The sequence below is a fragment of the Archocentrus centrarchus genome, chromosome 14, assembly GCF_007364275.1.
Source record: "Archocentrus centrarchus isolate MPI-CPG fArcCen1 chromosome 14, fArcCen1, whole genome shotgun sequence".
Lineage (NCBI taxonomy): Eukaryota > Metazoa > Chordata > Actinopteri > Cichliformes > Cichlidae > Archocentrus > Archocentrus centrarchus.
In genome coordinates this window covers 13,798,578-13,815,106 of record NC_044359.1, presented here as the reverse complement: position 1 = coordinate 13,815,106, position 16,529 = coordinate 13,798,578, and the positions used below count along the sequence as shown (strand labels likewise).

The 16,529-nt window shown below is 40.4% G+C and overlaps 1 protein-coding gene across 1 annotated transcript; it reads right to left on the bottom strand.

Annotated features, from left to right (window-relative positions):
• Window positions 1-3,343: 3,343 nt before the first annotated feature.
• LOC115792149 (sodium/hydrogen exchanger 6-like) lies at window positions 3,344-15,914 on the bottom strand. Its single transcript, XM_030746568.1, has 16 exons — window positions 15,512-15,914; window positions 14,605-14,804; window positions 14,205-14,282; window positions 13,984-14,060; window positions 13,369-13,481; window positions 13,082-13,187; window positions 11,618-11,759; window positions 11,341-11,446; window positions 10,064-10,152; window positions 8,755-8,868; window positions 8,348-8,459; window positions 6,920-7,073; window positions 6,807-6,837; window positions 6,616-6,704; window positions 6,128-6,233; window positions 3,344-4,517 (listed from the first exon to the last, which is right to left on the bottom strand). The coding sequence occupies exons 1-16, from the start codon at window positions 15,786-15,788 to the stop codon at window positions 4,200-4,202; spliced, it is 2,112 nt and encodes a 703-aa protein (XP_030602428.1). The 5' UTR covers window positions 15,789-15,914; the 3' UTR covers window positions 3,344-4,199.
• Between the last annotated feature and the right edge of the window lie 615 nt (window positions 15,915-16,529).

The following is a 16,529-nucleotide window of genomic DNA, read 5'->3' as shown; positions in this document are numbered from 1 at the left end:
TTAAATAAAGAGACTAAGTTTAATATATATATATATATATATATATATATATATATATATATATTTTTTTTTTTTTTTAATTTATTAAAGGAAGAAGCCTATATTTTAACTTAAAAAAGGGAGCGAGAGATACAACATTAAAACACCCACTGGCTAATGAACTTATGCAACTTATATACAGAAAATTAAAACAAGGACAAATTTCACCATTTTCACTTTCCATATCACACCTGAAAATAATACATAAGTCATGAAGTCTCTCTGCTGTCTGAACATTAAATTTAAAAAGACAGTGACTGTAAATACATTCAAAAACTTGGTTTCAGATATGTAAAAACAATTTAAACCCACTGTAGAAATCAAAATGTTACAATGTCATAAATGATCCCATTTCAGCTTGCCCTTCAAGGACTAATTTTCTGGCTTATCTTGACAAAACCCGAGACATGGCAGCAGGATATAATTACACATTTTTTTCTCTCTTTTTTTTTTTTGGCATTTATGTTATTACAGAACATAGGGACATAGGGAAAAAATGGAAGGGAAAAAAAAAGATGCACTTTTGCAAAATCCTGCAAAACTTTTAAATTTAAGGACATGCGCTTCTGTATCAGTCTTGATGTGGTACCGTCAGTCAGGACGTTAAAGGATGGGCAAGAGATTGCCAGCAAAAGTCGTCTTTAATACATAACTCAGCACTTACTGGTTGCCGTAACCACACCAAAACTTCATGAAGGAATGAACCTGGCTTACTGTCTCACTCTCACACCCTCACTCCTTCACTCGATCGTCACACACATACAGACACACAGCGCTGTCCCGTCCCCCTTCTCCTCTCAGCCGCTCACCTCAACAACCACAGAGATGGTGGACACACGCCTGTGGGAGAGATTCACAGATTTTTATTTTGAGCTTGGTCTAAACTATAAACTCAAAATAAAAGCTCAAGTTGTGTGTGTGTGTGTGTGTGTGTGTGTGTGTGTGTGTGTGTGTGTGTGTGTGTGTGTGTGTGTGTGTGTGTGTGTGTGTGTGTGTGTTTGTGAGATTGTCTCACTTACCCTAACCCTCGCTAACCCTTAATTATGAGAAAAACCCTCACCATGAAGTAGTCTTCATCTGTGAGCACTCTATAGCCTTGAAAGATATACCAAAAAAAAAAAAAAAATCAGGTGTCTCTTCCTGATTTCTTTGATACCAAGTTTGTCCAGTTTGGACAATTAGGCTGAAATGACCACTAAAAATGACCACCAGGTGGCATCTAGAGACATTTCAATGGGTTTGGATGGAAATCTGGAATCTTCCAATTTCCCATCATTTGCATGGTGGGGCCCTTTAGTAGGGTCCCAGTGTGTTCAGCACCCCTCTAATAAGGGGGAGGAGCCATTAGTTTTCACCTCTCACCAATCCTTGGCACTTTTTCACTTAGTTCCAACTTTCCAAAAATACATACAAAAGTGTGACCCCTAATGTCAACGTAGGCATCTATCCAAAACACCAAAACCTTGCCCGATTTGGACCAAACTTCACAGGGAGTTTCCTCAGCACGCCAGAGGCCCAACCCTGCCATAAATCAAATTTCAATCTATGGTTGACCGTAGGTTGAAATTTGGAATTCCTCATTCTCACCTTCGGCCCATAGCAAAGACAGGAAATTAAAAGCAAAGAACCCACAACGCGTGCGCCACAGTCCAGTCACATAAAAAGCAGACACCTGCTTTATCCACTGGGCCACCCTGGCACCTTTTCACCTGCCTCCACCCTAGTATGATGATTCATTGCCTCTCATGTGCCTCTACCCCAGCTCCACGGGGCCAAGGAACCCATTTTACCCCAGTCCATAGGGGAAAACCACCCGGATGTGCTTGTACTTGGTTTATCAGACTGCAGAGTCATGTGAAAACTTTCTTTTTCACGTGTGTGTGTGTGTGTGTGTGCGCTCAGATGAAGCCTGCCAGGTATAAACTATGAGAAAAAACCCATTCCATTTCAAAAAGTATTTTTATTTACTTTCAGTAGACTCACAAGTTATCAGACTGAAGAAACACTGTTAACTCCAGGACTAAACAGGGGGAAATTAATTTCATCTGAAATTATGATCTCCAACATTTTAAAAACATTCACTTATCAACCTACTGCAGGTGAAACTTTCACATATAGTTTCTACAAACAGCAGAAACATCATGAAACACTTCAGATCTTTAGTTTTAAGTGTGGTTATTCTTACTACATTACATTTTTTTTTAATTATTCTAACATACCAACAAATAAAAGCAAATTTTTATGGTTCAAATATTCAAAGAGGTGCGTGTCCACGTTCCTGTGAGAATCTCAAACCTCAACACTGCTTGATGATCATAAGCAACACGTTTGCAGTTCGGCACAATTAAAATAAATTTTTTTTTTTTTTTTTTTTTATGTAATTTTCACCAACATTCTCTTCAGTCATAAAAATAGTTGTGGCTATGTGAGCCAGGCCTGGTAAGCAGAAAAATAAACAAGGGTGTCAGTTATCTGAGACATCAGAACACGTCTGATGAGCCCGATTTCCAATAAAGGCGGACAACAGCGTCCTCGAGTCCAAGTACCGTCCCCTCAACACTCAAACTCCGCTCGCCGTCATTTCATTTTTAAACGTCACATACATTTTTGATAAATTTCACATAGGTACTCTGCTCACACAATGATTACAACTGACAAAATGTGTGTTTCTTTCTATTATGTAACCACAACATTTTGATTTGCACTTTTTTGGGCTCTCCATGACCGAATGTACTGACAGTTACACCACAGGCAGTCAACGAATGGCCTAATCAATCAAAAAGTTTCATGTCATACAAAAGATCATCATACAGCACATTAGCAAATCAAAATATGTACAAATCTATATTAAGTAAATGAGTTTCTGAATAGGCACTTTAATTCATAACAGTTCAGCCAGCCATCGGTTATCTTTGATGAAACATCAGAAACACAAAGCAGTTAAAAAAAAAAAAAAAAAAAAAGATTCAACCAGATGGAGGCAGAAAATCCAGAAACAAAATATTATAAGCCCTAATAACCACCTCAGTAGACTTGGCCAGACTGCTACACGCACACACTCACGCACACACTTAAATGTAAAATACACACACACTGGGAAGCTCTAGTTTCCAAATAGAAGGTCAAAGTATCTGCTACAGTACAGAAAGGACTTTTTTTTTTTTTTAACATGCATACAGTCCAGGAATGAATAACCACCTCCATCTTAACATCCTTATTGTACAATGTACCCTGTGAGGAAAACTATAGTGCTTTTATCACCCCCCCCCCCCCCCCCCCCCCCCCCCCCAAAAAAAGAACCTTACACCAAGAAGCAGTCAGAAATGTCACACAAAAAAAATAAATAAATAATAAATAAACTAAATAAATCAGTATATAAATAAATCATTTAGTGTTAAATAAATCAAAGTTACATAAATAAATCAAACAGTAAATGGACTGATTAAGAGGCAGTGCTAAAATCAAAGACAGAGCAGACGTTCCTGGGCCCTGTTGTGGAAGCAGTTTGTTCTTTTTTTATCAGTACCTGCCTGCTGGCTCTGCTCAGGTCTTTGTGCTTCCTCCTTCAATAATCTCCCAATCACCTCCTTGTACCACCGATGAACATTTTGGAGGGACGCAGAGAAAAATGACTAGTGGAACCAGTCTGTGGATATGTTAGTGGGATTCGTTACCAAACTGTAGTGTGAATGGGCTTAATGTTATAAATGGTACCAGAGCATTGTTTCAGAGTGATTGTGATCTTCACACATAAAGGGACAAACGCAGAAGCTGCTGAACTGCATATACAGCCGGGTTTAGAGAGCACTGTTACATCACCGTTGTAGGACAAACACAAGAGGAAAGCCTCCTCAATCAGGGCAAAATGAGCACGTTGTAAGATTTTTTTGAAAAGCTCTTGATTTAAACTCCACTTGCATGTAATCACATTCAATGTCACAATAATCCCCTAAAATCGCAACTTAAATCAACCTGAAATGATTTTATGTTAGAGTGGCGGTCCAATCTACATGAGACTCGTATCATAAAAGCATTTGTGTTTTCTGAACATCCAAATGAATTAATATTTGTTGTGTTACTGTGTCATTATTTTGATCATTTGTGTGTTTTTTTTTTTCTTTAAGTTGAAAACAAACTGCATCCTCACAGTGCCAGCCTTCTTACAATCTGTGCCTGCGAGGTTCAGAGCGCGGTGGGGAGGGTGGCGGCGGCAGGGTGACAGTAGTCGGGGTTTCCGCGGGGTCATCCATGGGCAAGACCAGGCGCGTGCCCCGGATCGCCACTTCGTGCTCTGCCAGGGAGAGCTCGTGATCCAGACCTTCATCGAAAGAGCCTCCACCCCCGGCGCTGGAGCGCTTGGGGTTGATGGTGCGGGATCCGGAGGCGTCCGTGCTGACGGTGACATCAGCGTACATGGAGCTCACACTGGCATCATTCAGGATGAAGTCAGAGTCATCGTCATGGAGCTGACCTTCATTCTGGTGAGGGCGGAGAGATGAACATGAACAGGTAAAGGAGAAAAAAAAAAAACAAGAAACTGGTAGATAATTTAACCATGACTTAATAAAGAAACTTAAAAATATCAAAATCAAGAATTAGATTTTATCAGTATGAGTAAATATCCATGTACAGTACTGTGCAAAAGTTGAGTCTCACTTTATTTCTGTGGAACATAGGTGCAGCGATTTACTGGATTCATGTGCAAGCAAACATGGAAATACAGTGTATCAGGCAAAAACAGAGTTTGCAAAATTGTAAGAAGCTTAAAAGTCAATATTTGGTATGAGCACCTCTATTCTTCAGCACAGTCTGAACTCTCCTAGGTAAGCTATAGTCTTCAGGAAGAGCTCTCCGGGCTTCTTGAAGGACATTCAAAGCTCTTCTTTGGATGTTGGCTGCCTTTTGTTTTGTTCTCTGTTAAGGTCGTTAATGTTGAGGTCTGGGCTCTGGACAGTGTTCCCTTGTGTGTTTGTTCGATCCAGATATGCTTTTACTGCATCGCACTGTGTTTGGGATCATCAAAATGAAGCTGTTGTTAAACAGATGCTTTCCAGATGGTACTGCACGGTGGATCGAAATCTGATGGTTTCTGCATTCATAATTCCATCAATTTTTAACAAGATCTCCGACATCACTGGCTGAAATGCAGCCACCACAAACTCCACCACATTTTACAAATGGCTGTGGACACTCAGTGCTGTATCTCTCTTCTGACCTTCTCTGTACATACTGACGACAATCTGAACCCAAAATTTCAAATTTGGATTCATCACTCCATCAGACCTGATTTTGAGTCCAGTTCTTGTGTAATGTGGCACACCTCACCCTTTTCTTTCTGTTTCCCTTCCTCAAGAATGGCTTCTTGATAGCCGCCCTTCCACTGAGACCATTTCTGATGAGGCTTCAGTGAACAGTAAATGGTTCGACTGAAGGGTCAGGTTCATTTCTCAGGTCTTATGTCAGTTTTTTTTTCCTCCTATTTGCTACGGACATGACTTTTAGATAGTGTTCATCTCCTGATCCTCCTCTTTGGAGTTTCCTTAAATTTTTTAAGGACACGGTGCAGAAATATTATTTTATGCCTGTCAGACTGTTTAATCTTTGGCTTTTTCCATAGATTAAAGTAAATGGGAACAAATTATGTGTTCTGAGACGGGCTGCTAATAACAAAGTGCCTAAAGATACAACTCAAAGTTAGTTCTTTACTAAGTCATCAGTTATGTGTAAACACAACACTGGTTCATCCCTTGAGTTAGGTGTCTGTTTACGATTCAATAGTAATTCATAGGTCAGTGTTAAGTGGCCTAACAAATAAACAAACAAATATGATTCCTCTGAAAATGGTCAGGTACAAGGACTGTACTGAAAATGAGTGAAAAAGCAGCCATTGTCCAAAAAATAAAAACTTTGAATGGCCTTCAGAAAGCCTGGAGAACTACTGCTCAAGACCACTTTAAAAAAATTGCATCAAAGTCTGGCTCTTAGGAAGTAAAATGTAAATAAATGCAGGGTAGCTGAAGACTTTTACACAGCACTGCAAATCTGAAGAAGTCATATTTTTTTATTATTGTTAGTCTCATATCCAAACCTCATAGGCCTGTGGGCTGGTGAGGCATCGAGCCAGAGGTCCACAACAAGCAGGCAGAGTAGCAGTGAGAGGCGGACCGCTGTGGGTCAGGAGGGGTTTCAGGTAGCTGGTGAACAAGCTTATGTCAAGGACTACACAATTTAACAAACCTTTCAGCACTCTTGTCCAGTTGCAACAATTCTGACTCAGCCAGGCTTTCAGCCACAGCAATTAAAAGAATACTCTTATTTATGTTTCATAACCTTACGTTTCATGTTTTACTACAAGACGTTTTAAGCTGAAATGCAAAGTTAACCATTTTAAAACAACTATATGAAAAACTAAATATACAACGTGGTAAAATACAGTATATTTTGTCACTACCTGTAAACCTCCTGTCTTGTTGTATTGGTCTTGAAGTTTGTAAAAAGCACCCTCTGGTGTTCAGAGCTGAAATCAGCATCTAAAATTATGGTTCAAGATTTCAGACTCGGGGGCTCAAAGGATACTTGCGGTCAAAGTTATACCATATCCTAAAAGGCCAGGCGCTCTCATGTTTGGTGCTCCGCCGCTGTGACCCATCCAACGCACCTGAATTCTGTTAGCGGAAGGTTGTTAATGAGATACTGTCCATTTTTCTTTCTTCATAAGACTGGACTAATTAATACAGCACTCAAAAACTAAAGTTCTAATTACTCACAGTGTTTTCTTGATCCGAGTCCACACCCACCCTGAAAAAGACAAGTCGCATTTTGACAAAGTTCACCAGAGGCGATGCAGCACAAACAGTGAGATAAACGCATGCGGACTCACGGTATGCTCATGAAAGACAGCATGGGTGTGGTGCCACCACCACAGATCCAGACAGTGAAAAAAACAATTAAGAGGGTGGTTGAAAACATCATCTGGCGGGCGTAAGTCGCTGTGTCGCGGATGGACAGTGCAAAGGTCATGGCCCCACGCAGACCTGGAGGGGATGGAAGATCAAACATGAACTGGAGAAAAATGACCAAATACGAAAGCAGGTCCCCCTATTGCAAGTCAATAGGGGGTCATTCTGTGAAGACTGTTCAAGGTCAGGTTTTGGTTAAGCCTCCAGGAAATGAATACAGGTGCTCTGTAGCATGAAAAAGCTGGAAAAACAAAGCGCCTTATCCACATATAAAACAAAGTGTAGCTGCTAATAGGTTGAAAGTGGACATTTCAGGCTTCAGATATGTAGGTGCCCAAGGTTATTATAGTTAACTAAAAATAAACTAAAACCAAGTACAAAAAAAGGTTGCCTTTAGATTCAGTCAATTTTGTCAACACAACCAGTCTGAGACGGCTTTGGTGCATTTACTTACAGAGGCCGGGGACTCTGTGACTGTGTGTTAAATGTATTGCTCACTTTCTTACAGTCACCCATATTATGCTAAGAAAGTACTAAACTCACACTGAGACTAATGAAAATGAACCTTTGACTGAATTTGTTTTTAGACGATAAAAGCAAAGTTTGTGCACCCACTTTCAGCTGCTCCCTTTATTAGTCACCACAGCGGATCATCTGCCTCCATCTCACCCTATCCCCAGCATCATCCTGTGTCACATCAACCCTCTGCACAACCTCCTTCACTACATCTATCAATCTTCTCTGTGGTCTTCCTCTTTTCCTCCATATATACGATCCCTCCTCTGCACATGTCCAAACCATCTCAGCTTTGCCCCTCTGACTGAAACCAAACTGTATTAAAACCAAAACTAATGCATATTAACTATAAAAGCTCTACAAGTCACTGAATTTCACTGGCATTCCTCTCTGCTACTTTCTTCCTTTGTGCACTATAAAGTGAGGCAAAGTGTTTTTTATTTTCATTTATTATTAACTTAACAAAAGTTAATAAATGCCTCCAGTTCCTGGCTTAACTACTTCAGTTATCTGCTGGCAGGCATGAGCGCTGTGCGAAGGTGTGGGTGCTTATGCTCCTCTGACTGCTTGTATAGAAGTTTTCCGAGTGTACACGTGTGACAACAGTTCTCTATGGCAGTGAACTGTGGGTATAAACACAAAAACAATTCTGCTTAGAAACCTGCAGGGGAATTTTATTTTTAGCCTGTTTCAAAAGAAGCTGACATATGCGGTGTTTTTCAGAGTGTTATCATATCATCTTATGATTTATTTTTTTTTTAGTCGCAATTAAATGATAAGTAGTTTATTTAGTTTGGAGCCCAAGCCTGATAAACATTCCTTTACTAAAGTACCTGCAAACATCATAACGTGCTGAAAGTTGTATCCGATCTTGTTCTTGCGGCCCAGGTTGAGGAAGAAGGACAAAGGGTAGATGTTTGCAGCCCTGCCCAGAAACACTGCCACCTACACAGCACAGAAAGGTCAAGGACATAACACAGAAAATGTAACACACTGGAATGGAAAACAATCACGGGTAGATACAAACTCCAACGCAGCGCTGACTAAGCTTTGACGTGCGTGACTTGCGTGTGCTGTAATTTTTGAGCTTGTCAAAATATGAAATAAAAGCTCAATTGTAATGATATAAACATATACCAAAACCTAGTTATAGGATTTAAAGGCCACATGAAACAGAGGTCTTCATCACATGCGATAGAGAGGCCTTGACTCTTTTAACACCGAGTGGAGTAAAGGATACGAAGGCTCCAATAATGAAGAGAGGGTTGAAGACGTGCGACTGGAAGGAGAACAGCGTCAGACCCATGTAGGAGAAGATGAAGTTCTCTGCCAGGAAGTTCAGCAGTTCAAACAACTGAAGTGAGATAGACAAACAGATACAAGTTCATTTCTGCGCACGCCTACACTTCCTGCTATTTTACATCCATATTTTAAACGTTTAAAACTTCCAAAATATTCTTGCACACCGTAAAGTGAAGATGATAAGAGTGCGGAGGATCAGGAATTCAGATGAGATCATTTAGCAACAAAAAAGCTTGTGTCGTTTTCTCGTACACAACAAAAACAATAAAAGTGAAAATCAGGCATCTGTATTACCGAGTCCTGTCACTGCCCCTTCATATACATCCAATAGTTAAACCATTATATATTTTGAGTTCTTAAAAATAAAATATCAAACACTACACTGAAGCCTCAGCTTTTTTTATAGCTTTTACTGTGCATGAGATCATGGGTGTGCAGGCCTCAGTCACACTGGACTAGAGACTGGTTGGAAACCCCCTGGCAACCTCTGGTCACTAGGGAAATATGTATAAAATGTGCAGCACCGAGTCCCTCCTTGTTCCGGTCACTACCAGACTGCCGCGGTCCACCGCAGTTTGCATGGAAGACACCAGCTTTCTGCAAACACTTTCCAACTACCGGCCGAGCGACAGTGCAACCAGAAACTCAAAAGCACTCAAATGCCATTCCCCACAGTTTGCATCTTAGAGATACGACAGAAGTGTGTCTATCTTTGTTCCCAATCTCACTGCTGCTGTTGAGTCAGATAACCACAATTTAACTGATCAGAAACGCAGAACTGTGATAAACTTCCATCCACACCCATCCTGCTCTATCATGAAGTGATCCAGTATGTTTGCAGTCATTGGTTATTATCATTTAGTCGATATGTGTGTGCAGCTCTGTGTCTTCTGTGTTCGACAGAAGGCGCAGAGCTGGGAGTTTGCAGCCATCAGCTCCATCCACGCTCTGCTTCTGTGAATAGATGATGTCGGCTTGTGGATTTCTCAGAACTTTCTGCTACTTAACAAAAAATATAACCAACGCTTGCACTATTGCTGAAGAAGCACAAATGCTGTGCTTCCAAGTGTTTCATTTCAAGGTATTTCACTGATTTAACTCTTTGTAAATGAGATCTTTTAAATGCAGCAACACAGCAGTCAGACTACAAGTTGCATTATTTGTCTGGGGGAAAAAAGTGCTAGCTGTTAGCGAGAAAAGCTGCTCAAAAATAAATAAAAAGAAAAGATAAGCTGACTGCATTTCACCTGTTTGGTTCTGTCCTGAGACTCCCGTGAGAGGTTGTTGTAGGTGTAGTGAGCCTGCGTGATCCCGCAGAACAGCACAGCAACCACACCTGGAAAAACCAACACAGAGTCGTCTCACCTCAGCATCACTCAAAGCACAATAAGGTAGATTCTCTTGATATGAGGGAGTGGTGGTCCAAAATGTTCAAAAACCTGCACTAAAATGAAAATTTTGTGAGATAGCTGTGCGCTTCAGCTATTAGCAATAAATCCTAAAGATGACAATCCAGTGATTACTTAACAGAATACCAAGCACTGTTTGTTGACTTGTCGCTTCAACGTCATAAACACAGTAATTGTAGTTTAATCCCAGAAACCACACACGGTAACTTGGCAGCTTTAGAAAACTGGGAATTTATTTTCAGAACTATCCTGAGAGCTGAGCTGAGAGGCACAGTCAGGATAGAGGGGCAAGAAACTACAGAGAGACAAATTAAATAAACATTGTTGGGTTTTGTTTGTTTGTTGGACTAAAATGAATTCTTCAATGAGACACTGGATAACTGGCACCATGAGAAGGTAAACAAAGCCCACGTCCTTGGCTAAGCTTCCATTTAGGAGATAAGGTGTCAAACTTGTATAAACAGACCATATAAGCAGGCATTATCTGTGTCTTCTACAAGCGTTCAGGCGTGAAGTGTGCACTCTATGAGGTATACTACCTTCATGGGAATTACACAGTTTTCTTAGTATAACAACATCTGTGTCATCAATTTTAAGTGACGGCTGCAACATCAGCTACAAACGCTTAATGAACAGACACAGGTCATATTTACAAGGAGGGAAAAAAAAGAAAACAAATCAAATGCCAAAAATAAAAGAAATGTTTTATCAAAAAGCTCAAATTACACAAAATCCAAAGTAGAGGTCTTCTTGTGAAGCCTAATGAGTTCTCAGACCTCACTCATCTTTGCAAAATGTTACACGCTCATACATCAGACGGGGTTTTTTTCTGCACAGAGAAATTTTTAATGCCCCCAAAGCAGTTTTTACCCAGAGTCAATCAGGTTTTCTGAAATCAGTGTTTAAACTAGTTTTGTTGATTGCAGTTTTATTTCTTTGAGTCTAACAGATATTTGCTTATCAAATGGTCAGAAATAATGGAAAAATGCACCGATTTTTGTCAAATAAGATAACACAGACTCCTCCACAGAGGACTTAAACCCCTGCAGCTGCTAATCAATGGCTGAAATCAGTATTGTTAAAACTGCATGCAAGAGTCTTTGGTGCGGGCCTACCTGTGAACCCACAGGCCTCAGCCAAGAGAAAAGTGCTCCAGGACATCAGAAAAAAGAGAGCCGTCTCCAGCAAGGGGAAGTCCCTCAGCTTAGTGAATTTGGTGACGTGAGGAAAACTCAACGTTAAAGAACAAATCAACGAATCGAAGCAACTTTAATACACTGAAGCAGGGAAACTGTGTTGAATCCTATGTAGTTATTCATTTACCTTTTGCACACATCTATGAATATAAACATAGATTATGTAATGAATGGTAAGCAACAGGTTAAAGGATATGAGAGCGGTCACGACTCCCGTAACCACTCCAAGAGCAAAAGATCCGCTGAAGACGCCCAAAAAGACACCAAAAGACTTCAACATGGCCATGGCCTCAAAGCTGTGGCTGTTGTCGCCTGCAGGTTGATACGCCACAATGGAGCTGTGGGGAAGACAGAATGTACGCAAACAAAACACATTTAGATGAAAAAAGGAAATGACCTTACTAAGAAAAGGCCTTACTAAGAAAAGGCCTTACTAAGAAAGGGGAAACTGGCAATACACATGCTTACAAAACACGTCAGGCATCAAATGGCATTTGCAGCAACCCAAATCCAAAAATGGCTCCTATTACCAGTGTCATCTGATTTCATTTAAATGAATTTGTTTATGCTCTAGAAGCATCTACAAAGATTTAAAATATGTGGAGTTGGGTTTTACAGACATAAAAAAGGAAAAAGTCTTGCATGCTTAATTTTAACTAGATCTCTCTCTCACACCCCCCCCCCCCCCCCCCCCACCACCACACACACACACACACACACACACCTTTGATGAATTGAAACTTCCAAAACCTTCATAAAAAAATAAAAGGGTTTTCCCATGATTTGCATGGTTCATAAATTAGAAAGAAAACCAAAAATAACAGCAGGTATGGCTATGAAAGGGCTGCAGTGTCACAGAGGTGAAAGAGGGAAACGAATGAACGATGATCCTAATAGGTGGTGGTTCAAGGCTACCTACGGTAACAACAGCAAAACCACGCAGCCCCCATCCCCGCGACCAAACCACCCACCCACCGAGGAGTCAGTGTCTGATTTTCTCCCAGCCATCCCTCGGCCACCTCATGCCACACTGGGCCATCATCTCCTGTGGAGCGCACAGCTACAGCACTCTGCCTACCCTGCTTTTCCAAGCGGAGGAGAACACTACATACATACGTACAGGCGAGGCGATGAATGAAACAGATGGGCAGAGACAGGGAAGCAGTGAAATGACAGGGATTGATGTTAGTGTGATTAATGTCCAGTCACGTGCATGTACAATACAAAAAGGCTTTTTTTTTTGCCACAGTTAGTGCAGATCATAGAACTAGAAATTACAATTACAACTGCAACTGTTCTTCCTGTCTGTAATGGCCATAAAAAAAAAAAAAAAATTGCCCCTATTGTGAGTCCGACTGTAGGCATCAGGCACAAAATCAATAGTTCTTCTTCTGCATAAAAATTTATTTCAAACCTCAAATTAAACTTACAAGTTCCAAAAGTCTGAGCTGAATTTTTCACCAAAAATTTGTTACTGTATCCAAACTCCCAGCTGATTTATCTCACTTAGACTGCTCGGGCCTAAAACGCTACAGCTTGAGACAGAAACACTGCACTAATTACACAACCGATAACACTTATAAAGCACATGTTTGGTGATGCGCATGAAAAATTGTTCTTTAACGCCGAACTGCTGCTTTGGTGTATAAGCTATACTTACGAGGAGAGGACAATGGCCACAGCATCATTGAGGACACTCTCCCCAAACAGTAAAGCGTAGAGGTCCACGTCTACCTTTAGCTCATTGAAGATGGCAAGAACTGTCACTGAGACAGAAAATAAAGAATATAAGGAATCTGAATAATAACAGGAAGGCAATAGAAGCCTAAATCTGACAATGAAAATCATGTTTCCATCCATTTTAATACAGGCAGTCCAAAAAGGAATCAGATGCTTACCTTTACTGTTAATATTGGATATGGGTACGGCTAAAACGGCACTACATACCAGGGTCTGTTGCTGAAACGATGGCCCCAAAGAAGAGGCAGTCAGTGAAGTAAAAATCTCCACCAAGCTGCCCCACAATGTTCATGAAGGACACAAAGCCATACATGGTCAGCCTATGAGGAGAAAAAAAAAAACACTGGTACCACCTGCTGTTTAACAAACTGATCATATAAAGTGATGCAAAGTGTGGCGTGTACAGTGGCCCGTCTGAGCCTTATAGTAGACGGATCCTGAGCTCCACCCTCTCATTCTCATCACACCCAACTCTGCTCTTGCTCCCCAGTATTTATCTGACCTTCTCCTCCACTACATCCCATCCTGGATTCTGTGTTCCACAGATAAAGGCTTACTCTCCATCCCTCACACCATATTAAGGTCTTTTGGGAACAGAGCCTTCAGCGCTGCTGCCCCCACTCTCTGAAACAAACTCCCCACTAAGATCTGGAATGTCCCATCTCTGGACATTTCCAAAAAAAAATAAATAAATAGCCGAAATGCCACCTATTCACTGAGGCCTTACAACCTTGGGTTCCTTGAAAGTTATTATTATCATTATTACTGTTGCATAATTTAAGATTTTTTTTTGCACACTTCAGAGATGTTTACGTGACATACCCGATAACGAAGCAGGATATAACTGTTCCCATGAAAGCATAGGCCAGGATGGAACCGATGTTTCTGAAAAAATGTCTCTGAGAAAGACAAGGGGCATGAGTTTATTTTAAAACAGAGGCTATAGACAAATTAATAATCATTTTAAAAAACATAAAAAGTAATTAAACTTCTCATTGTGCTGCACAGCCATATTCTTTAGATAATAACTTTGACCCTCTTACCCTTTTTAGACTGTAACCCGCATGGAAAATAATTGGAGGCAGCAAAATGTTGAAAAACACCTCTGGGTCAAAGGTCACCTGAGGACAGCAGTAAGATATAGGTTAGCCATGCACTTACTTGGAAATTATGATTTCCTCGCTTGTTTCCAGTGCATGCAAACTGATAATCTCCAATCAGTGTTACACACAGAGGTGATGTTCATATATGTGACACAGTCTGCACCTAAGTTGTTTCTGTCGCTATACACAGAAAAAAAAATCCAGTTATATTGAAAAAATATAAAACATAATATAAAAAAAACGTCACTTTATGAGACATGTCTCACTTCACGAACAGTTTCAATGCTGAGTGAGACGTAAACAACAAACACTTGAGCCCTCCAACCATCTGTTCCCTTGCCTTTCTCAGCATCTCATCATCTTGCACTTGGTGATCTTTGCCCTGTGCGACTTCCCCCTTCAGAGTGTACTCGTAGAACCGCCCGCTGACGTTAACCAGGAGAGTGGCAGGACTGGCGTTCACGGCGCAGCCGAGGATCACATTGCTCATGCTTTGGGGCGCGTGGATGCCAAACCGTAGGATCACACCCACCAGCAGGCCTTTGGAGAGGAAGAAAAAGAGATGGAGTGAGGTCAGAACAGACAACCAAGGACCTGAAGTAATGATCACTTGAGGAGGAATTTAGGCTGAGATTGTATTTAAGAATACTGAATTCAATTTGATTGAATTTTACTTATACAGCGCCAAATCACAACAACCAGTTGCCCCAAGGCACTTTATATTTTAAGCAGAGGCCACCCAGGCCTTTATGCATTTTAACTAACTGGTGTATGTCATCAGGTTTCATGGATAGATAAAGCTGGGTACCATCTACATAACAATGAAAATGTATGCAATGCTTTCTGATAAACTGCCCAAAGGAAGCATTTACAGTACAGTGAAAACAGAATTGGTCCTAGCACAGAACTCTGTGGAACTAACCCTGTGAATCAACCAATAATAATAGAATGGTTCTTAATGGTTGTTAAAGGGGTCGCCTTTATTATTTTTATTTTATTCACTAAAAGGGATGATTTCTACTCATTTGCCATTGATTGTAGCAATCAAATCTTATATAATAACCACTGCAACCAATATTACTTTATTACTACCTAGTTACAGTTGTACAGGTGTCATTTATTAGGAAAATTTATTTATTATGAAATCCCTGAATAGATACGTGAGATTTACCTGTTAAATCATCCAGCTAGCATTAAAGCTAAGTTAGATTAAATGCCTGACACGACTGTCAGCTCAATGTCCTTACCATAGATCATAGCAAGTCCTGTTTCGTGCAGGAACCTGAATCGGCGGTGTTTGAAAAGCCATATCGTTAGTATGGTGAGCGTTAACAGCATTATGAATATCAGTAGATTGGCACTGTCCTGTCGGTGGCTTTCCTCAGCCATCCTCTCAGTTGCGACGTTGTCCATCGCATTGCCGTCGCCTTGGCTGCCGACGAGCAGGATTGTGAGCAGAAAAGGCAGCAGCGGCGTCGCTTTCGACGGTTTAACGCCAAGAAAGAGACTCGGTGTGAATCCCATTGTGGCCCTGTGTCCAAACAGTTACATTTGTCGGTAAATTAGTGTTGGTTTTTGCCGAGAAACAACTGATTAGATTAGAAATTAGCTGGACCGAGGTAGATCACAGCTTTTTCCAACGCCGTTATCAAAACACTGGGATTTCCGGGTCTTCAAAATAAAAGCTTCATCATGTTTATCAGCGCGAAGGGTGAAGTTTGAAATTTGTTATAAAAATGTTACTGAATTTACATTTACATTAATTTACAAAGATTAAAGTCAGATTAATTCATTCTCATTTGCAGTGGGAGGGATAAATATTAACACAGACACATACTGAAATTATGTATCATATATCTATAATCTTTAGGCCTAAATATTATATTGACTTAGTTTATTTTATGTTTAGGCATAACTACTCCATTACAACCTTAAAATAAGCACGACCTGTTCACACTTTAGCTTGCAAGGTGGATTTTCTAACTTATTTGCTAAAAAAAAAAAATTACTTTTCATTTTACTTTTTTTGCAAATCTATTTTTTCAAAAGGCTGAGCAAGTCAAATCTGCCCAGAAAAATGCTGAAATTATTTAAAGGAAGGAACTTACAGGTTTACTCATTCTCTCCCAGAGCATTTTTTCTCTCACACATGCAGAATCGCATTCACAGCAAAGCCTGACGTGTTGCAAAGCAGCTTAGCAGCGCTTAAATAGCCTGTAGGTCCAAGCTAGAGTTTTCAGCTTGATTCTCTTGTTATGAAATGTT

Coding starts and splice junctions, on each gene's coding strand:
- LOC115792149 (XM_030746568.1), bottom strand. CDS start 15,788: ATGGGATTCACACCGAGTCTCTTTCTTGGCGTTAAACCGTCGAAAGCG. Junction 13,482..13,983: donor ATATCCTGCTTCGTTATCGG/GTATGTCACGTA, acceptor TTCTCCTCATAG/GCTGACCATGTATGGCTTTG. Junction 8,460..8,754: donor TCTTCATTATTGGAGCCTTC/GTATCCTTTACT, acceptor TGTGCTGTGTAG/GTGGCAGTGTTTCTGGGCAG.